This window comes from Gallinula chloropus (genome assembly GCF_964237585.1).
Source record: "Gallinula chloropus genome assembly, chromosome: 2".
Classification (NCBI taxonomy): domain Eukaryota; kingdom Metazoa; phylum Chordata; class Aves; order Gruiformes; family Rallidae; genus Gallinula; species Gallinula chloropus.
The window spans coordinates 116572753-116600739 of NC_140086.1; the positions used below are offsets into that span (position 1 = coordinate 116572753).

Genomic DNA, 27987 nt, shown 5'->3' on the forward strand with positions numbered 1-27987 from the left:
TTACTCCACTAAACCATCCTGTTCCTTATTTTCCAGCAAGGACACGCTTGTATCCCCATTATTCTTTTCAGTTGCATCTCCATTGTCCTTCAATTGCCCAGATGTCTGATGAGCAAATGTGTAAGTGTCATGGTCTGTGTCAGTCAGAGGTAGAGGTTCCTCAGTGTTAGAAAGGCGTTTAGTGTCTTTTCGGAAGGAGAAGGGAGGTGGAGAAGGGGGTAAGCTACCAACGGGTCCATCAAAAGGCCGGTACACATCAACTTCTGGATTGACTGAGCCATTGGATTCCTTCAGCAAGTGCCCATAGACCACAGCATCATCAATAACTGCATAGACATGAGACTCGTTGTTTTTCCTCCCTTTTGTGAACAAGTTTCGTTTTCCCGGCATCTGGGTATTCACGTTATCATTGTACACTCCCACCATGGGTTTCTTGTTTTTCTTCTTCCTGTTGCAGATTGGAAATTGTTAAGAGGTCAGAGACAATACATAACTGGTGCATCTGAACTCAGTAACAGCAGCTTCTGTTTACCCATCCCAGCCACCCAGGCCCAGACAGCCTGCACTAAAGCCTTCAATCCAGGTAATCTTAAAAAAAACACACCTCATGAGTCTAGACATGGGATTTAGGCAAAGAAGAAAATAACTTCCCATTAGTTGGTTACCTACTACTGTTCTGCTGGCCCCAAAGTTCCCAAGATTAACACCAATGCCTCCCCCCAAGTACAGGGGTGCCAGGTGTGCAGTGTGCAGAGTCTCCCAACATCCACAGACACTAGTAGGGCCCAGAGGCCATCAGTTCCTCATAAAACAAGCCTGAGAGTTGCTAAAGGCCAGTGGGTCCTCTATGAAAGTCAAATGAGCTGCCCTTGATTGAACTTTCTGGAGCAACTGTCCCCAAGGTAGGAAGACCAAATAGAGGTTGAACTGAAGATTTTCAAGCCTGTATTTTTAAAGTCTTTCCCATGCCCATAACTACTCCAGTCGTCATATTGCACACCTTCATTCCAGCTCTATAGCCTCAGGACCCAACCACCCTGCCAGCACTGAGCATACACGTATCAGAAACCCCAAGCTACGGATGACTTCAGACTCTGCTGACACGAATAACACTATGCATGTTTGCTTTGCACAGCCTTATTCTCTCCAGGGGCTCATTTCATACAGATGCTCCCACTTGATGTGCAAACACCTGAAGAAGTTGTTGGAGGTCATGTAGATAAGAAAGCTCTTAGCATATCTGAGTGAGTTTACAGCTTGTTTGGACAAAGCCTGGTCCAGAGCCACAGGCGCAGCAGCCGCATTCACTGCAATGTCATCTCACCAGAACTGCTGATGAAATCCAACCAATACCTGACTCCCAGCACAGACAGAAGCCTGTGATAAGTAAGGCCAAGGCAGGCAATGGACTGGGGGTGGAAGCAGTGCAACTCCAGGAACAGTGCTCTACTCTTGAAAGTCAACCAAACTAAAGCAGCATCCTTGGAGGCGCACTACTCCAACCACCAGCACATCGCCTGCCTCATGCTTCTGACCATGGCTCAAGGGATCTATATCAACACACAATACAGAGGCCCCAGCAGCTCTTCTGAAGTGCCTTTTGGAACTGTTAAGTTACACGTGCCAAATTAAGAACTTACTTCTTCTTAACGCAGCACACAGTGAGTCCAATAGCCAAGAGAACTACAGCCCCAGCCACCACAGCGAGTATCACTCCTAGGTCTAGAGAGAGACAAGGTACAAGGACACTGAGTGAGAGGAAAACATTCAGCTTTCTCCTAAAAGCCATCTGGGCTTGAACGTCCTCAAAAGGAGTTTTTAAGCAAACTAGCTGCCTGCAGAGCAGGAGTTTCCAAGCTGTGCTCATCACAGGGTAACAAGCCATTTTCAAGAGGTATCAAGCCAATCAATACCCAAAAATCCCAACCAAGCCACCACCCCCAGGGATTCAGTACAGTTCATGGGCTGCTAAACTCACCTGCAACATCTCATGTGCCTCTGGCTGAATAGGCAGGGAAGAAAAAGAAGAGCAGAGAGAGAGAGAAAGATATTCAACAAAGGAAACCATGGCATTTCATCAACTTCCCCTAAATGCACCTTTCAGAGGAAGGGATTATAAGTTGTGCGTTTGTTGACCTGGAGTTTTCTAAGAGTCATAAAATTGATCAAGGAAGTCCACATGCAAGGAAAGAATAATGCTGCCTGTTTTGAAAGAACTATAAATTACAAAAGCGAAAAAGAACAGAGGAAAAGACTAGAAATTAATTTGATACTGTTTCAGTCCTAGTTTGTGTAGCCAGTGCTTCTACAGGCACCGGTCTCCCACAGATGAAGTAAAAAAGTGAGGCAAACTTACATGAGCAAAGCCTACCCTAAAAATGACTTTTTTTTTGTTTAATTATTTATGTTTCAGGGAGATGAAAGACACCAAGAATGCAGATTTTGCTGTTAGCAGTCAGTACACTCTTCACTAAATGGTCAGAACCGCCCCAGGGATGATTTCTCGCACATGTGAACACAGAGACCGCTTGAACTGCTAACACGAAGTAAAAACTACTTGGATGGATACATCTGCATAATCAAATCCCAAGTTGTTCACTGGGTCTGTGACCCTGTTTGGGAAAATACATCACTTGATCTTCTTATGGTTTCTGGCTGTGATTTCCAATTTAAAAAGCTAAATTAAATAAAGAAAATAAAGTCCAGTCTTACTCCCCAAGCCCTACAATCCCAACTCACAAAAAAAACCCCTCACATTCCTCCACAGTCTCTTGAAGTACCCAGCTGTAACTGAAGAGGTTTTTGAGGGACAGGCATTTCTAAAGGTAAGGGTCTCATAAAACCCAGACCTAAGGTGGGCCAGCATCCAGTACTGTTCCCCACAAATGAAAGCAAGGAAACAGGAGTAAAGCAAGCCACCACAACCTTACGGGGACTCACCTATCTGCTTGTCAGCAAAAGTCACCCAGAACTGCAAGGTCAGCTGTGTCTTATCCACGGGTTTGCAGTTGGAGACATTTACCCAGAAGTTGTGATACATATTTCGGGGCTCGGGCAGCAGCTCATCCTCACGGCGCACGGTTTCCTCTGCCCCTGATGTCTCTTCCTTTACGTTGACGTAGGCACGGCCCGTCTCACAAGCAATGCCCATGCGGTCCTTGGAGAACCCTAAGCGGGCAACTTGCTTGCTGGGCACGATGACTTGCCAGGATATGGAGACGTAAGGAGGTAGGCCATATGGGCAGTTGGGAGTCTGCAAGTAAACTTTATCTTTTGGATCTGGGGTCACAATGAAAATGCACTCATCTGTATTAAGAGAAAGGAATAAAAAGCTTAGTTTTGATACTTTCTTTTTTTAAAGCTTTCTCTTTCAGCATATAAAGTTATATGGTCTTTCTTCTCCATAACAAGAAAGTGTTACACCCATGGCTAGCAAATTTGCACAGCCAAATGTACCTCAATACCAGCAGCACAACTCACCTATCGCTCCTTCCGTATCAGTAATTATCAAAATTAGCAGAAATGTGTCTGCAGAATTTCCCACAGCTATCTACACAGAGAACAAAGGTCCTTCCTTCTACCAGGAATAAGCCACCTCATTGTTTCAGATAAAGATCAATACTAGCAATGGCTCCAGAACTAGACTCTGAAGAACTGAACTCTCAGATGCATACTGACAGGTCCAACACCATACAACAAAGTAGCACAAACCACTACCTTACCTTTAATATGGGGCACAAAAGACATTTTCAGATCCTGATGGTTAGAGTCATTGAGGAATCCTTTACCAAAAGTTTGTAAGGATATAGTAACGTTATTTCTCATCTGAATCTTCTCTATGGATCCACCAGGGCAGAACACTCCAACGTTCAACTCCGTCTCCGAAGTGGCACTAATAATGCCGTAACTGTAGCTCGTGTTGCACTTCTGCTCTGGGATGTGCTGCTGAAGTTTTAAGGACGGAGATGTAATTTCTATGTTGATCAGATCGGCAGCCAAGAGCTTCCAAATGAACTTGTGCAGTCGGACCGGCAACTGGGTAACAACGTTGGGCACCGAAAGGGAATAGACCTTCCTCTGACACTGCCGGAGATCAACACAGCCTGCGGTCACAAAAACAAGCCACAGAATCATAGAATGGTCTGGGTTGGAAGGGACCCCAAGGATCAGAGAGTTCCAACCCCCCTGCCACAGGCAGGGACACCCTGAGGGTTGTATTTTTCTTGCAGAGGAAATATTTAGGAAAAGCGAGTTTTCCTGCATACTAAGCTACACGTACCCAGAGTACTGTCAGTTTTGTGATACAGACACAGATAAGCATTTACATGAGAAAATACCCTCTCTTAGTAACCTTTACCCAAACATGTATCATTTTTAGTTGAAGATCTTTTCTTAGAAGGGCACAGGACACCCAACAAGCCAACAGGTGACAACATACTCAAAATCCCTGACTCAAGATACTCCTTTTGCTATATTTCTGGCTGACTGGGCCACAATTACAGACAAGCTGAAGTTCAGGTATATACTTTAGAACTCTCTCTCTACTGGTAGTTGAAAACATTGGGAAAACCCTGCACCAAGCAGAGAAGCAAGCGGCACAAAACGCATTCCTGGTGGCCACCTTGATCCTGCATGTTCATGGGCAGATTTATGGCTCTCCTGTTTCCTTACTTTACAGTTTGCAGCATGAAGATTCTTAGATGCTGTATGTCCTTTCCCTTCTACGAACAGCTACACAGTTTCTATTTTTAAAGGTCAAATGAGGTAGGGAACAACAAGGTCACCTCCAGATTCACTGTACCCACCTCCCAAGCTGGCCAACACCTGGTTTCCCACCAAGCTCTATTTAAAGCCCAAGCAAGAGAGAAGATTTGGATGACCACTGGGGAAAAGCACACAAAAAAGCCCATTCCCTTGGAAACAACATTAAGTCACTTTTGTCATACTTATGCCTTTTTCAGCTGTGATCCTCAGGCGGTACAAGTCCTTGCACAGAAAGGAGATCTTGTAGACAGCGCCAGACACTAAGGTCAGGACGCGGTCGCAGGTGCGAGGGTCCTTGCAGATCAGGCATATGGGTTCAGACATCAGCGGGGTGGTGCTGGGCCACCCCTCGGAGTGTATCGTTACAGTCATGTTCCATTCCTTCCTCAGGTCAACCAAGTGGGTGACATCTGCAACAGACAACACTCCAGGGTAATTACTTGGAAGAAGCAGAACTACTTTTGCCTTTTCTCAGCCCGTTAGATGAGCAGCTGCTGTAGCTATCTCTATATTAGCTAAAACACATTATTTAAGCAGCTGCTGTAGCTATCTCTGTATTAGCTAAAACACATTATTTACTGCTTTCCATCAGTGATAACACAAAGCCAAAGGTTTGAAAGACTCAACTCAAAGATCTGATTAAGGCGGCATTTACTGAGGCCAAAACTGTATCGTACCACTCTTCTTATTTAGAAGTTTGAGCCTTTCCACACACAAAACCCAGTTTCCAGCTCTAACAGGGTAAAATGTATGCTAACCTCTTCTGGACAGGTCAGGCTATAACATAAGAAGCTCAACAGCTATGCTAGATTTGATTTGTTTTCCCTAAGAGTTTTCTTGCATTTCTTTTAAACTCAGTTCTACTAATCACACAACAGTTGATCAGGGAAGAAAAAAAAAGAAAAAAAAAAAAGGAGTCCTTCCTTCTCAGATGTTGTATTTATTGCAAGATTGCCCTCTCAGCTAACTTTTTGTTAGTTTTTCAGAGCCAAACAGAAGAAAATTTTTCAAAGTCAGTAATTAAGCACATCTGGAGTCAGTTAAACTAATTTAAATGCAAGTACCAATATGGTTCAGAAGGGAAAAAACTGCCAAGTACTGTACTTCAGCAGAAGTGTTGGCAGTCATCACCAAGGTCACTGGAGCCTTCAAAGATGCTTCCTGAAAAGCCTCTTTTGTTTGGCAGTTAAAAACATAGAGAGATGCCACAAATTATCAAAGGCTGTCACCATGCCAGTGGGAAGGACCAAGCCTTGCTTGACTGCTTGGTTTTCTTCAACAACATGACTGAGCTACCAGACTGCCCTTCCATTTAATTGCTCAAAATTGTTCTTCCAGAAATATTTTCTGTAAAAAAGAAACCTGAGAGCTGGCAGAGGTAACACTGAAAAGTAAAAAGCACCTTTCCCAATTTCTCCACAGTAGCCTCCTCTTGCAGCCCATTCCCCATAGCCCACCATACACCAGCTATAACATCCCCTGAGCTTGCAGGTTCTGAGGTGCCCAGGCGCATCCAGCAACTGATGTTCCTGGCACCCTCTCTCAGAGAGATTCAACTCAAAGATCTGATTAAGGAGGCATGAACTGAGGCCAAAACTGCTTAATATTTCAGATAGAGGGCTCCCTCAGCAAATTTGCAAGAGTAGGGCTGGAAAACAGCTTTGGAAAAAAATGTGAGAGTCCTGGTGGACACCAAGCAGAACATGAGCCAGCAGCACGCTGCTGCGGCAAAGGTGGCCATGGCCAGGAGTTTCCCAGGCTATGCTAGAAAGCATCAGCATTAGGCTGAGTGAAGTGACTCTCCCCCTCTGCTAAAGCACTGGTGAGACATCTAAGTGTTGGGTCAATTTCTAGGCTCCCCAGTACAAGAGAGACATGGTTGTCCTGGAATAAGGCCAATGAACAACAGAGATGCTTAAGGGATTGAAGCGTCTTTCTAGGACACTCAGTTCCATAAGGACATAGAACTCCTTGAAAGAGTCCAGTGCAGGGCCAATAAGATGACTAATGGAGTGGAACACCTTCCTTATGAGGAGAGGCTGAGGGAGCTGGGCCTGTTTAGCTCTGAGGAGACCGAAGGATGACCTTATTAATGCTTATAAAGATGTAAAGGACGACAGTCAGGAGGACAGACCCAGGCTCTTCTTAGTGATGGCCAGCGATAGGACAAGGGGCAACGGATGCAAGCTGGAGCAAGTAAGTTCCATGTGAAAATAAGGAGGAACTTTTTCACTGTGAGGGTGGCAGAGCACTGGAACAGACTGTTCAGAGAGGTTGTGGAGTCTCCTTCTCTGGAGACATTCAAAACCTGCCTGGACATGTTCCTCTGTGATTTAGTCTAAGTGATTCTGCTCTGGCAGGGGTGTTGGACTAGATGATCTTTCAAGGTCCCTTCCAACTCCTAATGTTCTGTGTGATTCTGTGATCTTTCATATGAAAGGAGACCAAAAGAGCTGAGACCATTTAGCTGAAGAAGGTGGCTCAGGGGATGTGTGTGTGTGTGTGTGTGTGTGTGTGTGTGTGTGTGTGTGTGTAAACAATATGGTGTCAGACTCTTCTCAACAGTGCCCAGTGACAAGGCAAGAGGCACAAATCAAAAAACTTCTGCTTAATCACAAAAACACACCTCAAAAATAATGCAAGTGTGGTCAAACGCTGCTACAGGCTCCCCAGAGAAGCTGGGAAGTCTGGAGATACTAAAAGCCCAACTGGACATAGTCCTAGGCAACATACTCTACCTGACCCTAAGTGAGCAGGAGGATAAACTAGATGATCTCCTGAAGTCTCTGCCAACCTCAGCCATTCTATGAGTCTATGATTTCCTAGATGACTTGTTATGGCAAGTCAAAGTAACAGGAGTAATCAGGGAAACTAGATCTCTGATGCACACAGCAACCTTCTGCTGTTAACAAGGTATGAGGGTCTGATGTCAAAAAAAGGACAGGTTAAAAAGAAAATACATATATATATATATATATATACACACACACACACACACACACTTATTACTCTTGATTTTGTTTTCATCTATTGGATCCCAAACGCATAAATACATGGTGAATAAGCCAGCTTTCTTCAATATGAGAAATCAGAAACCAGAGAAAGGCAGGAGGTCAAGCAGAAGTCTCCAAGTCATTGCCACAACCAAACATTGGTGGGAACCTTGTTTTCCCACCACAGGGTCATTCCTTCTTCAGAGGGTTTTTTAGGTTTTGAGCGGGGGGCAGGGAGGCGTTGTGGCAGCTAAACTTAGAGAGGGTTAGATCAAGAAACTGTTTTGATTGGGAAAAGCTATGTTTTCCTCTTCTGTAATGATAAGCACCTCAGAGAGCTGTGGAATATCCAAATGTTTGGGAAGCTTTGAGAACATGTAGATACCAATGCATTTTTAGTAACAGCCATGGCTAGTTTGCACATTGCAGACAGCATTTTTTGGGTTTTGTGTTGTGCAGGGGTTTTTTTTAAGTAAAAGTTTTAATACCATCCTGAAGGCTGAATATGAATCTTTGATGGAACTTATATAGCTACAAAACCAACCCTGAAATCCTGTGAAATCCAATTAGTTTATTACTTGCATTTCATTCAATAAAGGACAACCTTTATTTTTTTTGGTGTTTATCTTGTCTACTGGCCATGAATATATTAAAATTCCTCTTTGCTTTCCAAAGTATAAGGGAGATAAAGCCGATTAACTGAACACAATGATCTCACTCTGTCTGGCTTCCAAGGTGCAACACAAAATAAATGCAAGCAAACACGATTAGACAAAGAACTGAGGATTACAGTGGTGAGATGCTACAGGCCCTTTCTGGATATGTGACTTCAAAGTATGGGCCATTCAAACTCCATTCGCTCTAAAGTAGCTTAGAAAGCCCCTAAACAGCTCCAGCTGCATTGGAAGACTAGAGTGAGGACTTCTCTCCACCTGCTCCTCTGCAGGAAAGGCACCTTGACTGTTAACATCCACCATAAACTGAGGTCAGAGCTAAGCCACCAGAGGATAAATCACAGAATCATAGGGATTGGAAGGGACCTCAAGAGATCGAGTCCAACCCCTCTGCCAAAGCATGTTCCCTAGAACATATTGCACAGGCAGACATCCAGACTGGTCTTGAATATCTCCAGAGAAGGAGACTCCACAAGCCCCTGGGCAGCCTGTCCCAGGGCTCTGTCACCCTCACTGTGAAAAAGTTCTTCCGCATGTTGGTGCGGAACTTCCTGTGCTCCAACTTGCAGCCATTGCCCCTTGTCCTGTCTCCACAGACCAGTGAAAAGAGGCTGGCTATTTCCCCCTGTGTCCCACACTTCAGATATTTATAAACATTAATCAGATACCCTCTCAGTCTTCTTTTCTCAAGGCTGAACAGCCCCAGTTCTTTCAGTTTATCATCGTAGGGAAGATGGTCCAGTCCTTTAATTATCTTTGTAGACCTCTGCTGGACTCTCTCCAGGAGATCCCTGTCTTTTTTTATACCAGGGAGCCCAGAACTGGATACAGTACTCCAGGTGGGGGCTTGACCAGGGCAGAGTAGAGAGGGAGGATCACCTCCGTTGACCTGCTGGCAATGCTCCTTTTGGTGCACCCCAGGATCCCATTGGCTCTCTTAGCCACCAGGGCACACTGCTGGCTCATGGCCAACCTGTCATCCACCAGAATCCCCAGGTCCTCCTCCACAGATCTCATGTCCAGCAGGTCATCCCCCAGCCTTATTTCATAGATCATTACCTAGCCAGGTTTTTTTTTTATTTCTGGGTTTTGATAGATGCTGTGGTATTACAAGTCACTGAGTTAAGCTTATCTGAGTTTGGTGCAAGAAAAGCGAAAAAAAATTAGCGTGGCACCAAGAAACCTAAACAACATCCAAATACATATGAGATATTATCATTGGAGTATCTTATTGACAGCTTCTACATTTAGAGTCAAGAAGTTCTTGAGCACTAGAAAATGTTCAACCTACCCTAGAAAGCAAAACTAAGCTTAGAGGAAAGAGGAAATTAAGGAAAGAAATGCATATTGATGCCATTAGTAGCATGAAGACAGTTTTACACCTCCAACTCATGCTATGGATCCTGACCAGCCGTGATGGCAGGTTTCACCTGGCCAAGCACAACTGCTTATGTACAGAACAGAAACCCGGGCTCACGTTTTCAGAATTACCTTTAGAACACTGAATCTTACAGCTGAAAATAAAGCTGTCTGAATAAGCATAAACTCAATTTCTGTACCAGAGAAGAGGCAGCAACACATGAGCCCAGAAAGTTCCAATCAAGCTGTTACGGTCCATGCCCAACAGCTGGACCAGCCCCCTGCCCCGAGGGAGTACAGTTGCAAGGAAGAGCTGCCAAGTGCTTAGTTTAGTTTGTACAACATGTAAGACCTGATACCACAGGTGTACAACTCATTTTTCAATTACATAATGTGAGCACTAGAAAGGGAGATTAATTTTCCAAATACAAGCCAACTTATTAGATGTACAATGGAGCGTTGCACTCCACTGCACATTACATATTTCAGCATCTCCATCTGCCTTGCTGTAATGGTGACCGGTGGTACCCAGGGCAGCAAAACAGGCCTCAACACCTTACCAAAATTCCAGAAAAACAGAAAAAACCCACCCAGAATTTATCTTCTTGTGCTGCTCAGCCTAGGCATCTGTAAGCAAAAGTGGAAGGTGGAGGCAGGTACTCACTCTCATCGAGCTGTGGGTGCTGAACAACGACTTGGAAGAGCAAGCGGAGGATGCCCGGGTTCTGAGCATCCTGATCACAGCCCTGCAGGGACAAGTTGAAACTGCCAGCGATGTTGGCAGGCTGGATGTCACTCAGCTTGAACACCTCTGGGTTGCTGAGGGAGCCGGGGATGTAGTACTCCACCCTCTCCTCTTTCCTTTCGCAGTTGGAGAGGTTGTAGCTGTGGAAGAAGACGCTTGCTCTCATGTTGGAAGGAATCACAAACTGCCATGTCATGAGTTCATCTTCTGGAAAGCCCAGAGGGTAATTTGGGGACATCAGGGTGATGGAGGACTCCCCACTCAAAATGGACTCAATAATGCACAACCCTAAAACACAGGCGAAGAAAACCATACAAAAGAAGTCACAGTTAAAGGAGACACATTGGCACATGTAGCATCCTGGCAGCAGAGTATTTCTATTTTTATGGTGAGATCATCCACTTCAGCTACAGGTTATGTTAATAACAGGTTATGGTAACTCTTAGACTGAAGCATAGTCTAAGTCAATGCTTTTGTCTTCAATTACAGAAAAGGTAAGGGTTATATTCGTGCTGTACTTCCAGTGCAGTGGGTTCAACTTTTAAGGTGGTGAACAGCCTTTATGTTTTTTGAAAGGAAAGATACTAGTTCCTACTTCTGCTCCTGGCTTTACAAGAGCAAACATGCAACCTGACAACTGGCTTCTGCTTCACTGGGCTTCAGGAAACAAAGAGACTTGAGATTTTAAGCCACCGTGGGCTCTCTGTCCAAAAATCTCCCAGATCTAACAAAAGCACACCAGCAAAGAGCCTCAAATATGCATGATAAAACATGAATGCAAAACATGGAGACCATGTAAGACACTTCATGCTTGAATGACTCTTGGCAGCCTAAAGCTGGTGCACAGGGACTACAGTCCCACTCTAGGACTCCAGTGATGATACGCAACTGCGACGAGTAGCAGGAGTTACAAAAACTCGTACTCAAGAAGCTTGAACCTGGACTAGATCCCTTCTACATCTGATGGCAACAGCTCCTCCAGAATTTAAGTAAAGAGCAAAAACCTCTCTTTCTCTCTCTCAGAGAGGGCTTGTCACAAGATCACAAGGTAACCCACTGATTGCTATATAGTATTCCAGGTATTTTAAGAAGATTATTACACAACGATTTACGTTACAGCTATGTGTTTCAACCTGCACAGCACTTAAGCAGCCCCACGTGCCTCCCAGGCACTGTTTCCCTTTTTCCTAGCTGCTCTCCCAAAGAGATGCACTGCTCTGACATTCCAGCAACTTCAGGAAGTTTTATTTAAAAACAAACTCACTCAGCTACACACTTCCATCCACAAATAGCTCTCTTAGATCATTCTAGTCAGGCTATCTAGTCTCACCCAGCTGAAAACACAAGACCAAACAGAGTGGGTATGTTTAAGTTTTAGGTAAAGCCAATCAAAAGTGAGTAACGGGGACCAAAAGCAGCAAGACAGTACTTTTCATGATTAGTAACTAATCAAACCAAGATATTTTTGACCCCAGAAGAGCTACCAAACTAACGAAACCACACAACAGCTGCTTTTGGAAAACATGAAGTGGAAGGGAATGAGGAGTACCAGCACCAAAACTAGAAGGTTAGTGGAGAAGAAAGAACGGTGCCTCAGTCTGCATGAGGTGATTACAGGTGAGGGAATGCTACTCCACACTTACGTTTTATGGAAGCCCTGTTGGCGATGTTGAAGCCCGAGGTGGTGAGCGTGGAGTTCCATGGGAGGTGCAGAGACATGATGACTCCTCCCAGCAGCTTGACGCGAGACACCGAGCCGTTCCGGCAGAACGTGCCGATGTTGACTATGGCCAGATCGATGGAGCTGTTGATGATGTAGCTAACGGAATCCGGGCACGTCTCTCCTGGTTCAATCTGTCTTAGCCACGGGGTAGAAAACTTCAGTTCGAGTCCAGCCTTGGGGCTCGCCTTCACGTCCCAGATGAAAGTCCTGTCAAGGCGAGGTAGCCCCAGCGGGTAAAGATGCACATCTCCAAAGGGACATGGGCCAGACACACAGTCTAAATGCAGAGAGAGAACAGTCATGACATGCTCTGGAAAGCTTTCAAGTAAACAAGGAATTTGGCACTTTCCTTGTTCATTGCTATTTTCCTAACTTTTAGGTGACACTGAACTTCTCTTCTACATAGACTAAAAGACACTTCTATATGATGGTCACATGCTAACTCTAAACAGGAGTCCTAGCCCACAGAGTAGACAGGATAAACCTGCTTTAGACAGGTTGACTAATGGAAGGGATTGTCTCTAGCATTCTGGCCTTTTGTTTGCTGAAGAATTTAGAAGGCATTTAGTGAATAGGGCAGAGCGCTGAATGTGCAGAAGGGAGAAATGCTATGTCAGGAGAGCTAGAAGCCATGGATGTAGAAAATCAACTTCTATCCTCCCATCTCGCTCAGAGAACTCCTGGCAAATCATTCATCTATGATTTTTCCACTGCTTGCCATGGACCATATCTTTGTTTCCTTGGTGCCCTGATGAAGAACCCAAGCTCCATATTTCGCAGAGGTGATGAATAAAAACAACTGCCACTGTATGATTCTGGGAAGAACTTACAAAAAATTTGCTGAAAAATCCAAATTACTGGTTTTTCAAGCTGGACATACTTCAAGCTATGCCTAGGCACCTGCTTAGAAGAAAAAATATCACAAGTACTCTCTAATGGCATGAATGCATGCTGCTTCTCGACAAGGTTCCAAACTTCATTGGTCTTTGGGAAGTTTGAGTTTTATTGATAAGACTGTAAGGTGCACGTGTGATACTTCCTTGAAGGAAATGTTGTGAACATTACTACTTGCACAAATCTTATCAATAAAACTCAAAAAAAGAAAATAAAGAAAATAAAGAAGAGAACTATTCTTGATCACCACCCAGAAAAATAACAGAAACCTTCCCAAAGACTAAATGCCCAGTGAAGTTTGGAATCTTCTTGAGAAGTAACACACATTCATGCCATTAAAGAGTACAACAACATACATACACCAGGGAGAACATCCAAAGCAAGCAAAGTACTAGTTACAACATTTGCATATTTTCAGTGTCTGTATTTCAATGTTTGTTAAATATAAGGAAACACGTGCGTGTCTTCAATGCTTCTGTTGCCCTCAGACACAAACAAGCTGTTTGACAATAATGTGGCTAATATATCATTATCTGTGCTCAGAGGCTTCTGATGGGAAAGAAGATTCTATGAGGGGTTTATAAACTGTAGGAAAAAGGCAGGCAGAAAGGAATCAATGCAACAAGCTATCATTTAACTGATTACAAAACACCCAAGTTAACATTAGTTCTGCAAAACATGATACAGACTTCTTTAACTTGCATGGTTTCAGTAATTTGTGGTTATTTATCAGTGTTCAAAGATTTCTTCTCACCCAAGATTATAGGGGATTCCTCCAGTAAAAATGTTACTCTATTAAGGTAAATTACCACTGGGGGACCACCCCCCTCCTTCCCTCTCCCCAACCCCCCCTCCCCCCCTCCCCGCCCCTCTTACCAATATTATTCTGAATTTCCATGATGAAATACTTCTCTGGAGTAATACAGGTGAAGGCAAAAGTCACAGTCTCCCCAGACTTTATCTTGAGTTCAGTCCTGAATAAGTTTTTAACGCGAATTTGGCATCTTGGTGGAAACCCAGGTCTTGGTTTAATCATAACTGTTACGTTGTCCAACTTATGAAGAGTGATTGAAAAGGTAGCTATGAAAGAAAAAAAAAAAAAAAGGTGTTTTGTCACTAGCATGTACAAGTATCACCAGCCTCTCCTCACATCCCATTGATGCCACGTTGCCAGATGAAGTATTTGCATCTGCATTCTCAAAAGTCTCTGGTTTTGGAAGTACAGAAAATGCCTTGGCTCTTCCAGCCCAGCACAAATGATACAGAAATATGCTCCCTACCTGTTCCTGGAGGAAGGTATACATAGAATTTATGTAGGACCACTTCTGCTCCGATTTACCTTCACCGGTGTTATTTCACATTTAAAAAGTATGCCAGCTACTCCTTTCAAATTTACACCACTCCAGTTTTGGTTTTCAGTCTGTTAGGTCTATTACAGAGCCTGCTTTATTTCTGTAGGCTCCCACAAAGCCATGAGTCAATTCAGGAAGTTTTTTCAGCAACCAAACAACAAAGCAAGCCTCAACTTCATTTGCACCCAATGGTAACAGGTGAATGTGTGGGTACATCTCAAATATTACTGCAGGGCAGGCAAGGTACTGCAGCACCATCAGAAGCATGTACCAACAGACACTCAGGAGTTTCAGCAGTCCCTAGTTATTAACACAGCATTAGCCACTGCACAGTTTGGTTTGCTCTATGAGAAAGCTTTCCTGTCCTCAAGAAAAGGAAGAAACAAGAACAAGATATCTTCCTACACATGACAGCTTCGGACAAGAGAGCATTAGCTGATACATACATGCCATCATCGAGCTCTCCCACCCTCCTCACCTTTTACAACTCATTCCCTGGTGGTACAGAGCATCTGTGTGTTGCCCCTCAGCATCACAGATTGGATCTGCGGCCTGGGACAGACTGTGTGTGCTTGGATACCTCTTCTCCACCCCCAACATGATCATCATAGACTTAACTTTTGGGAAGTACATAAAATCTGCAGGTATTTCAAACCATCCTCTAGCACTACCAAAATGCAGAGGCAGCTCTCACGGGACCTGGTTGATGAATAATCTTCTCCTATTCAATGGGGAGTGTTTTATCAACAAACCCCACCTGAATGTCTTCTAAAAGCATGCACACAGTATAAGACACCAAGGAGAACCACTTGGACATTCAAGATGACTAGAAAATTTATTAGCTTATTATTGGATGCTTAGCAGAGATCGAGCCCTGTCCTGGCTGACATGAATACAGTTTGAAGTCAACCGTATCCCAGCTCCAGGTGAAAATCTGAGAACACACTAGTTAGTAAGTTTCCTGACATTTGTTTTCACTACTCTCCCTTTCTCATGGAGCATAGTTGTAGGAAGAGACAACCACAGCATCTACAGGTCTGGTGCCTCTCGTGTTTACGGAAACAAGTGTTACGTACATATATAAAAAGCCAAGAGAACTAGAAATAAGGGTACCTCAAGGTCTGTTGAAAAACACCCGTTCCTTGAGATCAGACCATCTGTTCTATTCAAGGCCAGGTTGGATGGGGCCCTGGGCAACCTTGTGTAGATCCAGGCCTGGAGGTTGGTGGCCCTGCCTGTGGCAGGGGGTTGGAACTCTATGACCCTTGGGGTCCCTTCCAACGCAGACCATTTTATGATTCTATGAGTGGGAACACATGCAGTGCTGCAAGACAAAGCTCTATCACATGAGTTCTGCCCATATGCCAGGTTGGGAATCCTCTTGCTCATAAATCCCAATAAAGATATATTTACCCTAATGAACCCAATTAACCTGGGAGAGCCCCTGCAACCATTCCCATTGCCAAGCAGTGTGCCAGGAAGGTGTGAAAGCAGCTGGCTCAGAAATGCCCATCTGCAGAGTGCCCTGGGCTCTGCCTGACCACACACCTTCCCTTGAGCACCCAAGCATACAGCATGGCCCATGCCAGTTGCTACCACCACAGTGACAGTAATGCGGCTGGACAAAGCCCAGAGACACAGACATTCACCTGATGAGGCCTGCAGGGCAGAGTACACCTCAGGAATCCTAGAGTCCTCATATGGCAGATGAGCACACCAGAGACCCGCAACCAACATACCCACCCAAGTCAAAACCTTTGCTGTCACAGCTGCAGAGAGAAGCGTACAGCATCAGCGACCCAGGTTCCCACAAAACAGACTCACAGCATGTTAAGAGTTGGAAGGAACCTCTGGAGATCATGTAGTCCGACCACGCTGCCAGAGTAGGATCAACTCGAGCAGGCTGCACAGGACAGCATCTAGGCAGGTTTTCAATGTCTCCAGAGATGGAGACTCCACAACCCTTCTGGGCAGCCTGTGACAGTACTCTGCCACCGTTATAGTAAAGAAGTTCCTCCTCCTGTTTAGGTGGAACTTCTACATTCAAGCTTCTGCCCACTGCCTCTTATCCTATCACTGGACACCACTGAAGAAAGACTGACCCCATCCTCCTGACACCCCACCTGGCCTATTTTTAAACCTCCCTTTTAAAATCTCCTGTTTTTTACAGCCACTTCATGGCTTGCAAGGCCTGACTTTCATCACATTTTGCGAAAGCCCTGGGGATCAAGCAGCCACTGTGGGCCAGTGTCCTTCCCTGCCACTGGGAACAGTGTAGCTCCAGGTTGGCAAATCCCAGGCATCAAAAAAAGTCTGACTGGTAGCTGGAGCAGGGCAGAAGAGAGCACTCTGAGATAACCCATCACGCTTTCATTTGAGTTATGCTCATCTTGAGCCTTTTTACAATCTTTCTAGCTTTTCTACACAGTCTTGGAGTCAAAAGACTTAGCAAGCCCTTGAAACCACCTTCCCTGTTTGCCTCTGGGATCAAAGGCTGTAAACAAAAACCTGAAACACCACAAGCCTGCCAAACTTACACACACACACTCGTAACAATGAGTTTAGTAAATCCTCTTTACTGCCAGTAAGGACCTGGTCATTCAATAACTTTCCTACAGCTTGCACGTGACAGGACAGCCCTGAGCTCCTACACTGAATTTCCTCGCCTCTTCCAATGGCTGGCACTACTTGGCATCTGCACTTCTGCTTTAGAAATGCTTTCCTAGAGGTTTTTGATCCACTTTTCCCTGGGGGGAGGGGAAAAACAAGTAACAAAAATATGACTAAAAATAGAAAAGAATAGAAAATAAAGAAAATATTACCATACAAGCTAAGAACGGTCTTATACAATGACCTTCCAGCAGACAGGGAACAATCCCTGGGGCAATGTCCAATGGGTGGGGAAAAGAAAGAAAGTAAAGCAAAGCCAGTAACCAGAGCTGCTCCTCCTCCTCAGACTTCAGGAGGAAGCAGCTTTCAGAACAGAAAATAAAACATGTACTTCCAGCCTAGCCCAGAGTTTCATCTTCCATACTGCTGGGCGCTTTTATGAATTCTTTGGGCTTTTTATCTGTCACATTTAATGCACAAAATATCCTTTGACCACAACAGTAATAATTCTTCTGATGTTTATGTCATCCAGTTGTGAAGCATTAATAGCATCATACCAATAATTAATAACTACAGACAAAAAAGACTTTCCTCTTGCATATGGTAATTGTCACGCTCACCTACAGTTTGCAAGCAGGACTGAAAAGCCTTTTCCTCACTTTCTCATCAAATGGTTATCACTGCTCCTTCTCTCACCCCTGGGACACTACAGCAGCACGGCACACGTGGCACGACAGAGAAGTGCTGCAGGGTCACTAATATACAGCACTGCAGTGCTAAATGCTTCTGCACAGCTCAAAGGCCATTTTTAGTCACGAGGATTAAGCTTAAGCACAACCTTAAGCACATGACTAGCTTTAAAATAAAACAAATACCACACCCTTAGCTGAAACCAAGGAACGTAAGTTTTCAACACGTTGTGGAACAGGCAAAGCCTTCCTGAGAGTGTCAAACAGAGCATCATAGTCCCAAGGCCTTGGAAGACCTGACTTCTTTCTGTTGCCTGGGATTTTTGCTGCCCGCTCCACACCACCACCCCCTGCTTCGTGACCATGTAGTTATTCATTTGATCACAGTGCAAGATTGATCACCCTGCAAGAATACCAAATCCTTGTCAGCTCAGTATCGCTTTCCAGCATGGATATGGTCAATGCTTCAGCTTTCTCTAACAGGACCTGCCCAAAATTGCAGAACTGCTGCAATAATCAATGTATCGGCATCCCAGTCGGCAACAAGGCTGTAGATCATAGAGACAAACAGGCTCAGCGAAGCTGCCTGCTAGAAGCCTGCACAAGGACAGACACCAAGCTAGATTATAGCATAAACAAACAACTTGCTGAGAGGAAACTCCACAATCACTTTGGTCAAAGAGAGCACAGTGCAGTCATGTCAACAGCTGCCAGCTCCTAGAGACGAGCTATGCAACATCACAAAGTCAAATCTCATCTTCAGGGGAAAGAAAGGAAATAAAAAGAAGTCTATTCAGCGATCCTAAAGTCACTAAACATGTCTAAATGGCTAAAAGCCCCAAAACATAGCCACCACCCCCAGCACAATGGAGAAACTACTGAAAAGTGACCTCTGTCGCAGAGCTTTTATAAACATTAGTGAGTCTGTCTGTGACTCACGCTGATGTGTCATTGCCTACAATTCCCACTGCATGCCTTGTTAGGATTACCAGTAACTGCACACGTTTCTTGTACAAAAGGAATTTTCATGCCTCCTTAGTACCGCACAAGGATGACACACAGGATATCCAAACCAACAAGAGGAAACATTGCCAAAGCTGGAATTATTCTCTGTCTATACAACAATGAAATTGCTGGGCTAGGTGATGTCAGACATGAAGCCTCCGGTCCTGATCTGGTTCACAGGCCGACATAGACATCTGACCTCACCCTAAATTTTTTCCACAGAATCACAGAACATTAGGAGTCAGAAGGGGCCTCGAAAGATCATTTAGTCCAACCATCCTCCCTGAGCAGGATCATGTAGACTAAATTACACAAGAACATACCCAGGCAGGTTTTGAATGTCTCCAGAGAAGGAGACTGCACAACCTCTCCAGGCAGTCTGTTCCAGTGCTCTGCCACCCTCACAGTGAAAAAGTTCCTCCTGATTTTCACATGGAGCTTCCTATGCTCCAGCTTGCACCCGTTTTCCTCTAAGCAATTAAGAGTTTTGCAGCCTCCCTCAGCTATTCCTTCAACTGCTCCAGTTTTGGTCTGCATCTTCCCTGCTGCAACTGGATTTCACTACCACTTGCCCTCATTTAAGCCTGTGCCTTCACGACAGGCTTTGGAACAGGATGCCCAGGGAGGGGGTTGAGTCACCGACCCTGGATGTATTTAAAAGACAGGTAGATGAGGTGCTTAGGGATATGGTTTAGTAGAGGACAGGTGAGGACTTGATGATCCCAAAGATCTTTTCCAACCTCGTGATTCTGTGACAGTTGTCTCATCGCAGCATCCCGTTATCACTAACGTTCCTCTCTGAGCAAACACACCTTGGCTGGCTTTTCTCTCTCAACAGTATGATTTTCCCCCAAGCTTTTAACCAATTTTATTGCTCAGAGCTCTCCTACCCAAGTTAGGAACAAGTGTGAACGGTGTGAGCCAAGCTGGATTACTCCACAGAATTCAGCCTAAATCTACATACCGTGGATGCACCTGACACCAACCTCCTAGTATTTTTAAATATGTATACATAAATGTCAAAAGGACATTATTCCTGTATGAGAGGAGGGTGGAGTGTAGCAGAACCAGCGGTGCTCACTGACAGTGTGCATACATACGTAATGTACAAGGAAAGGACTTGGCAGGACGGCAACTTTTATTGCTTTTGTGCAATGCTTTGCTCAACAAAGCAGGACTGAGAACAGAGTCCAACTGGTTTTGGCTAGAGGGCTGCATTTTATTGCAGCAATTTATCCAGAATAATCTATAGATTATTTTTTCTTCACGTGACTTCACCAGATGAATTAAAACAATCAAAAACAAGACAGACCAAGAAACCAAAGCCCACAAGTTACCAACAAAAAATCATCCCAGATGTTACTTTATCCCAAAATAACATACAAAAACTGTTGGCTTGCTTATTCTCATTAAATTATGGGCTTGCTCCCCTGCAGCCATTTTTAATAAAAGCCAGTTAGTTGGGGCTGACTCAGATACCGCTCATGAGCCGGCGGCAGCTGGAGGAAACGGGTTACTGCAGGACACAAGGAGCAGCAACACTCATTCCGGATATGAAGTACCTGGATCCAAATCCCTGTTCTGCCCGAGGGGGATTTGGACCCATACAACCAACACTCCTCCCCAGAGAATGGGCTCATCCACCTCAGCACTTCATGCCAGCACCTAGGGATGGAGGTAGTACCGCAGCACTGTTTGGATCTACAGTTCAGCAGGCTCTACCTGGGAAGCTCACCACCTCTTCTTAAGCCTTGCAGGGATGCCAGCGTGTTCATAGCCTGATGACATTGTTCTACTAAACATACTCTACTGAAAGGTCATGGCAAGACAGTGGGAAGCAAGGATGACAACTCAAGAACGCAGCGTTCCAGCCATAAGCTGAAAGATTTCCATTTCAAGCTGTAGCAAACTCCTGTTTCTGATCTAATGGTGAGTCCCAGTGCAGGAGACTGCAGCATCAGGAGGACACATTCCAAGTAATCCATTGAAAACACACACCTCTCTGTCTTCTGCATGGAGACTGCAGGCTCCAGCTCCCACATCCCGAATGAATGTCCCAAGGCTCAGCTGAAAGACACAGCAACAGCTACGCCTGATCACCCATTTCCCCATCATCTCCAACACAGCTGACTCAAATTTGCCAAAAAACAGGCCAAAAAATATTCAAAAGACCAAGCGTTTGCCCACTCTGCTAACTCAAATGTTCTGTACCTGCCTTACTGAATCTTTGGCAGTCCAACTAGAGAGTTGGACTACAGCACCCAGCTGCCCTGAGCACTGTCACTCCTCCAGTTCTACCTCCAATGCCCACCCAGGTAATTTCCTTCACATTCTTCAAGACCTCAGCAAAGTTAGTCAGGGACCCACACACCATTTATACTCTTCTCACCTACTAAACAGTGCTGTGAGCTCAGAGACCACAAGCACACTCACAAACTACAACTGACCTTGCTTGCTGCAGGCTGCTGAAAGTCCTGTTGGACTTTACAAAGCAAACAGGTTTTCTGTTTACATTTAAAACGTAAGCTAACTGCTTTCTATACTGCTCAATTACCTCTTTATGTTTGGATCTGTCATCTAATACCATGTTTGCTTGGGATGTGAGGCCCATATTTTGTGAAAGGATTCCTTTCAGGGAACAATCCAGAAAATTAAAGCTTAAAACCTGCAAAGCCTTAGAAGATAGACACTGCCGATGATGATGTCAGTGTAGCCATCCATACCTCAGGGGAGGGCACCTGGGAGAACATCCATTCCTCCACCACCACAGTACAACAGCCTAATCTCCACTGATAGCTGAAAGTGATAGCCAGGATAGGATGGGGATAGGAAGCAGGCAAGATGTCACGCACCCTATTCTCCTCCCCTTTGGGGAAGAAGGCTGGACATTTCTGGGGCAGCAATGTTAAAAGCCAACACAGTTCAGCAGAGCAGGTCTGTCAGTGCCTTGGGCCAGTGGGGGCTGATTATTCAAAAGTTGTTAATTCATTATGTTAATTTTTAACACCTCACAGGATAAAGTGCCTTCAGGGTATTTAAAACCAAAAATTTACAAGTTTCAGTTCTTCTACCCCTTTCTCTAAAATCTTTTTAGAAGGGTAATTAAGACATTCACATAACTTATATAGAAGACATTTTTAAGAGAAGCTTTTTTCACCAAAAGCAGGGAAAAAAGCATACTTTGGTACTTGGAAAGCTCAGCTGTCAATAAGGAAGGGAGAACGTTGGCTGCCTTAATGATTATTTTACAGGTATGAAGTTTGGTCTTTTGTAGAAGTGAGATACAGAGCTGTGTGAATGTTGTCTGCAGGCTGACTGCCAACCAGAGCACAACAGCAGGATGTAAGCTATGACTTGTCTGTGCAACATGTTGAGAAAAATGTTGCACTGGCACGCATCATAGAATGGTTTGGGCTGGAAGGGACCTTAAAGATCATTAAGTTCCACTCCCCTGCCATGGGCAGGGACACCTCTCACTAGATCAGGCTGTTCAAGGCCCCATACAACCTGGTCCATCACACTGCCAGGAAAAGGGCATTCACTACCTCCATGGGCAACTTGTTCCAGTGCCTCACCACCCTCATAGTGAAGAGCTTCTCCTTGACACCTAATCTAACCTCTCAATTTAAAACCATTCCCCCTTATCTTATCACTACATGCCCTTCTACAAACTCCCTCCCCAGCTTTCCTGTAGGCCTCCTTCAGGTACTGGACAACCACTATAAGATCTCACCTCTCTCTTCTCCAGGCTGAACAAGCCCAACTCTCCCAGCCTGTCTTCATATGAGAGGTGCTCTACGCCTCTAATTATCTTTGTGGCCCTCCTCTGGACCCATTCCAACAGTTCTATGTCCTTCTCATGATAGGGATGCCAGAACTGGACACAGTACCCCAGGTGAGGTCTCACAAGAGTGAAGTAGAGGGGGAGAATCACTTCGCTCGACCTGCTGGCCATGCTCCTTTTGATGAAGCCCAAGATACAGTTGGCCTTCTGGGCTGCAAGCATGCATTGTCGGCTCACATTGAGCTAGGCAAAGAACACTAAGACACCACTCAAGTTGCTGCAGGAGCCTCCTGTGACTGAAAGGGTGTTTGCTCACACAGTTTATCCCTACCTTGATGCAAGCCAGTGAGAAGACAGCATCAGGAAGCATGTCTGAGCAGCTCTTCAATCTTGGCTCTCGTTAACAAAGGTGGAAAAACGCATTTCACAATCAGTGGTCCCTCCCATGCCAAACATCCTGCCGACAGCTTTGTCTCTCACTTCTGAGGAACTTCAGATCATCCATTTTCACCCCTCAGAGTTTTCTGTCTCTGTACACTAATCTTTCAGCTCCACCCAGGAACCCAGAAGAGTCAGGGCTGACTCTGAAACATTAGCATGATCCTACCTCTCAAAACAAAACATTTTCTCTGACAGAAACCGGTGTCAGATTAGAGTTCTGGACTTGAGGGGTGGTGACCAGGCTCCATTGACTGAATCCTCCTAAAAGGCCACCAAAGGTCACCAGGTGCTCTAGTGGAATCGGTTTATGCTTTGGCTCCAACAGATCAACAACACTGTGCTGCGGTGGGTGTGTGCATTCATCTATTGCCAGCCACAACTCAAAAAAGCTCCCGTTTAGCCATCAGCAATTACAAAAAACAAATGAAAAATCAACACAGGAAAAATGGTGAAGAAAAAGAGTTAGTCACCCATGATCTACACTCATGTGTAAATGCATCGTATCCCTGTCACCTACAGCTGTAGCAGACAACGCTGCTAAGGCCAAAAGCATTTTGACTTTGCTCTCAGCACAGTACAGCTCCACGTGCTGTTTCTAATCTGGCACAAATTAAGCACCAAGTTGTTCAGCCAGTACTTAAGACTAAGGTTTTGCTAGTTGTGTATTGCAAAGCTTTTTATTTAACATATATACATGTATAAAGATACTCAAGCTGGGTGGTAAGGGCTATATCATGCTGCCACATGCTTCAAAAAGTCAAAACTTAATTTTTTTCAGTAGCTTTCCTCCTACTTTCTTTTCTATCTAATATTATGTACAGGTAAGGTTAATTTATTTAAGTATTTAACAAGCCTGAACACAACTGACCCAAATGATACCTGATATCAGATAGGGAAAAGGTTCCTCCTTTGTTTCATAAAGCCCTGATTCCTGCCTAGGAACTCCTGTTATGTAGGTACACACATGGGTCAGAATTAAAATGAGAGGAGGGCAATCCTCTAGCTAAAGAATGATTTCCTCCATGCCACAAGTCAATGGTGGTACTATGGACATGAGCTTCAGCAGCCTCCAACCCTTCCAAGCCCTGTGGAAAGTTAAGCACCAGAACTGAGACACAGGACACGTAATTCACTATACATGCATTATTTTCCAGAGAGTAGAAACTAAGCACTCCAGATCAGTAACAGCATAAGGCAAACACAACAAAAAAAGAGAAAAAAAAAGGTACAACCAAATAATCACACACATTTGTGGTGGCTTTAAAAGCAGAGGTCTCAATAGAGCACGCAAAACAGCAACTGAGAAGGGAAATAGCCCGGCTTCCACCAGCTTTCTGAGAAGCATAAACAGGGCAGTCAGTTAAACTCTGTCAGAACACCAGAAAGACCCTTTTAACAGCTTGTTGGGTTTTTTTCATTTTATTAAAAGCAACAGCTTTACATGTTAAGACTGCCATATGACTCAAATCAGTCAGTCGCCAAGGAAAAGTTAACTGGAGGGTAGGGCAAGAAACAAGGCGGCTTCGCTGGTGAATTCACTCATAACAGCAATGACATTTTAAAGACAAACCCCACAATATGCATGCAGACTTTATTACATAAGGACATGTTAAATCTGAAATATTTGTTTCATAGATGTCACGAGAGCCTGAGTAACTTCATTATTGGTGTTTCAGAGAAACATGTTTTGTTTTAGCTGGAAAACACATTTTCAAGAGTCAGGTACGCAACACTTTGTTCATGCTCCCAGGTTTGCATGCAGTGATCACACCAAATACGTCTTTCTGCAGCTTTTCACCATCAAGTTAATCAATGTTTCATTTGGTAATACAATAGACAGACTTTGGTGGGCATCTGGCCTCCAGCCAGGCCTAAACCACCACTTAGCCATAGCGTTGCATCTGGAAAAGAACCACAAGCTCCTCTCTGAAGACAACGTGACCAGGCATGCTTCACCCACAGGTTTTTACAGTACAGTAAGGACAGCATTATAATACTGTGCCCACTGGAAAAGGGTGGAGGGAGAAAGAGAAAGGTCTTCATCAAGAATGACACGAGACAGCTTGAGAGATAGGTGCACTGAGATTTGTAGCCATCCCACCAGACCTGAGAAGAAGGACGTATACCTCATGGCCACCTCTTGCGTGGTTCCCGCACACCCAACCTAAGCCTGGCCTCGCGGGAAGGGAGATTGCTGCAACTTGCAGCCGAAACGCAGCAACAGCAGAGCCAGTACCAACGTCAGCCCCAGGGAAACTCCTTAAGAATTACAAACTACACAGGGGTGCGGGGGAAAAATCTTAACGTTAACTATCTTGGGTTCTCAGGACAAACCTTTCCCCAAGCAAATGTTGCAAATACAGTTTTGGTTGTGAAACTTTCACTGGGATGAAGGACACACCAGGCCTGCAACATCTGCCAAACACCCTGGGAAGGCACTGTTCCCCTCTCTGGTCCCACTTGCACCATTGCAACCTTCAGCCTGCCAACTCATGCCAATAACAAAGCCAAGGCTGAGCCACCTCTCTTTTTGTGAGGCTGGAGGTACTCAAAGAAGAGGAGGGTGCAGTGATAGAGAGTTTGACAGGATGACAGAGGGCCTGGCACACAGGAGGGGTGTCACTTGTGTGGGAGAGGGAAAAGTGGACAGAAGGACATAGAAAAGGTTTGCACAGTATCTTTACAAGTTTGTTTCCTTTGAAAACAGCACACAGCCACAGCATAGCCTTTAATTTTCCTTTGAAGAGGCTTAGAGAGGCAAATAGCTCTCGCTCACTTGACTCCGAGGCAGTGCATTAAATGCAATGTTTTATTTAAAAGGTTACATAGCTTGAAATGTAAACCCCAGCGCTGTCACATTTCACAGTCAGTGTTTAGCCTGTACTGCTTATAATAACAATGTCTGAAAGCCATGCTACAGCATAGCCAGCGTGCTGGAGTGTAACGGAAACATTAAAAAGGCACTAATTTCACATCAGGCACTTTAGGTTATTCACAGGCACAGCCAATAACAATGCAATTATTTTTTATAGAATCATGGAATGGTCCGTGTTGGAAGGTACCCCAAGGATCATAGAGCTCCAATCCCCCACCACAGGCAGGGCCACCAACCTCCAGGCCTGGATCTACACAAGGTTCATCCAACCTGGCCTTGAACACCTCCAGGGATGGGGCATCCACCCCCTCTCTGGGCAGCCGGTTCCAGCACCTCACCACTCTCTCTGTGAAATACTTCCCCCTAATATCTAATCTAACCCTTCCCTCCTTTAGCTTTAATCCATTCCCCTTGTCCTGCCATTATCCACCCTTTTAAAAAGTTGATTCCCCTCCTGTTTGTATGCTCCCTTCAGGTACTGGAAGGCTGCAATGAGGTCCCCCTGCAGCCTTTGACTCATACCTCAAGAGTCTTTAACAGTACTAATAACTATAACCAGACTGTTTAGATTTGAAGACAGGGTTTTGGGGGTTTTTTTTCGCAATCTGGCAGCTTTGGAAAATGAGGAAAAGTCCATCTAGAGTCTCTGTGTTCATAACCGGAATTCTTTTGGGGTCACATACAGGATTTAAACAAATTATTCATGTTTTCCATACGCAGGATTGCATCAAGCATCCAGGAACGTTCGAGAGAGATGCAGAGTTTTCGGTAAGGAGGGGTTTCCCACTAAACTCTCTGCCCCTGGCTGGGCGCACCGGCCACCCATCGCCCTGTACGCACAGTCCATCCCTGTCTCCGTGCGAGTAATCCCTGTCTCTCCGGCTAAACGCTTACACGGCTGCTCCTCGCCGGTGACTCGGCTGCCCCCGCGGCACGCCGGGGGATGGGTTTTGTGGCACCGCCAGCACCCCGGCAGGCGAGGAGGCAAGGAGCGAACAGCCTGCCGGGGCTGTGTTCGCTCCTCAGAGGGAGAACACGTCCGAAGGAGAGCGTGTCCCTGTTCCAACACCGTTTTTAAGCGACCCTGAGCACCCCGGCGGCACCGCGCGCCTTTTGCGGGTCTCTTCCCGCCTCCCGGGGACGCGGAGCCCGGCAGAGCCGCGCTGAACTTTCGCTCCGGGAAGAGGACCGACTCCACTCACACGCCAGCCCCGGGGCTTCCTCACCCCGCCGCCCGCACGGCAGCAAGGCTGCCCGCACTCGCCCCTCCCGCGGGCACCGGGACTGCCGGACGGCACCGTGTGAACGCTGCGGATGCCAACCTGCCCCTGTTCCGCCACACCCCTCTCCCCCCCACAGCAGTTACCAAACGAGCGGCAGCAGACGGATACATCAGAGCCGCCGGGCTCCCGCCTGCGGTGCGGCGAGGAGAAGCGAGGCAGGGATCAGCCGCACGCCGGGCTGCCCCGTTCCACCCCCCCTGCCCGGGCAGCCCCAGCCCGAGGCGAGGGGAGGCCGCCCCGGCGCAGCCCCCGCCGCCCCGTCCCCATCTCCCCATCCCTACCTTCCCGCTGGGAGAACTGCGCCGAGGCTGTGGCCAGGAGCGCGGCCAGGAGCGCGGCCAGCGCCCGGCCCGCCGCCATCTCCCCGCGTGGGCCCGGCGCCGAGGCGGGCGCGGGTCCCCTCCGGCGGCACCGCCGCTTCCTGCTCCACCTCGCACCTGGCAGGGCGGGACGGGGCAGGTGAAGTCCTTCCTCTTCCTCCTGGGCCGCTAAGGGATGGGCTGGGCTGGGCTGGGCTGGGCTAGGCTAGGCTGGGATGGGATGGGCTGGGGGCGGGGCTGGGCTGGGCTGAGATGGGATGGGATGGGATGGGATGGGATGGGATGGGATGGGATGGGATGGGATGGGATGGGATGGGATGGGATGTTATGTTATGGCATGGCATGGCATGGCATGGCATGGCATGGCGACGGCCCCAGCCACTGCCACCATCCCAGCGCGGCAGGCTGGAGCCAGCTCGGTGGGATCACCAGTGGCAGGGGGTCTGCATCCATTGCTGACAGGTGAGGTGTTGCTG

General features: G+C 45.9%; 1 protein-coding gene across 1 annotated transcript; it reads right to left on the bottom strand.

The window, feature by feature from the left end:
- On the bottom strand, positions 1-27551 carry CDCP1 (CUB domain containing protein 1; the record flags this gene model as incomplete). The annotated part of the gene is made up of 9 exons (XM_084260077.1): positions 1-448; positions 1641-1722; positions 2941-3306; positions 3723-4103; positions 4947-5174; positions 10455-10823; positions 12179-12535; positions 14029-14232; positions 27473-27551. The coding sequence occupies 9 exons, from the start codon at positions 27549-27551 to the stop codon at positions 1-3; spliced, it is 2514 nt and encodes an 837-aa protein (XP_084116203.1).
- Positions 27552-27987: the final 436 nt, after the last annotated feature.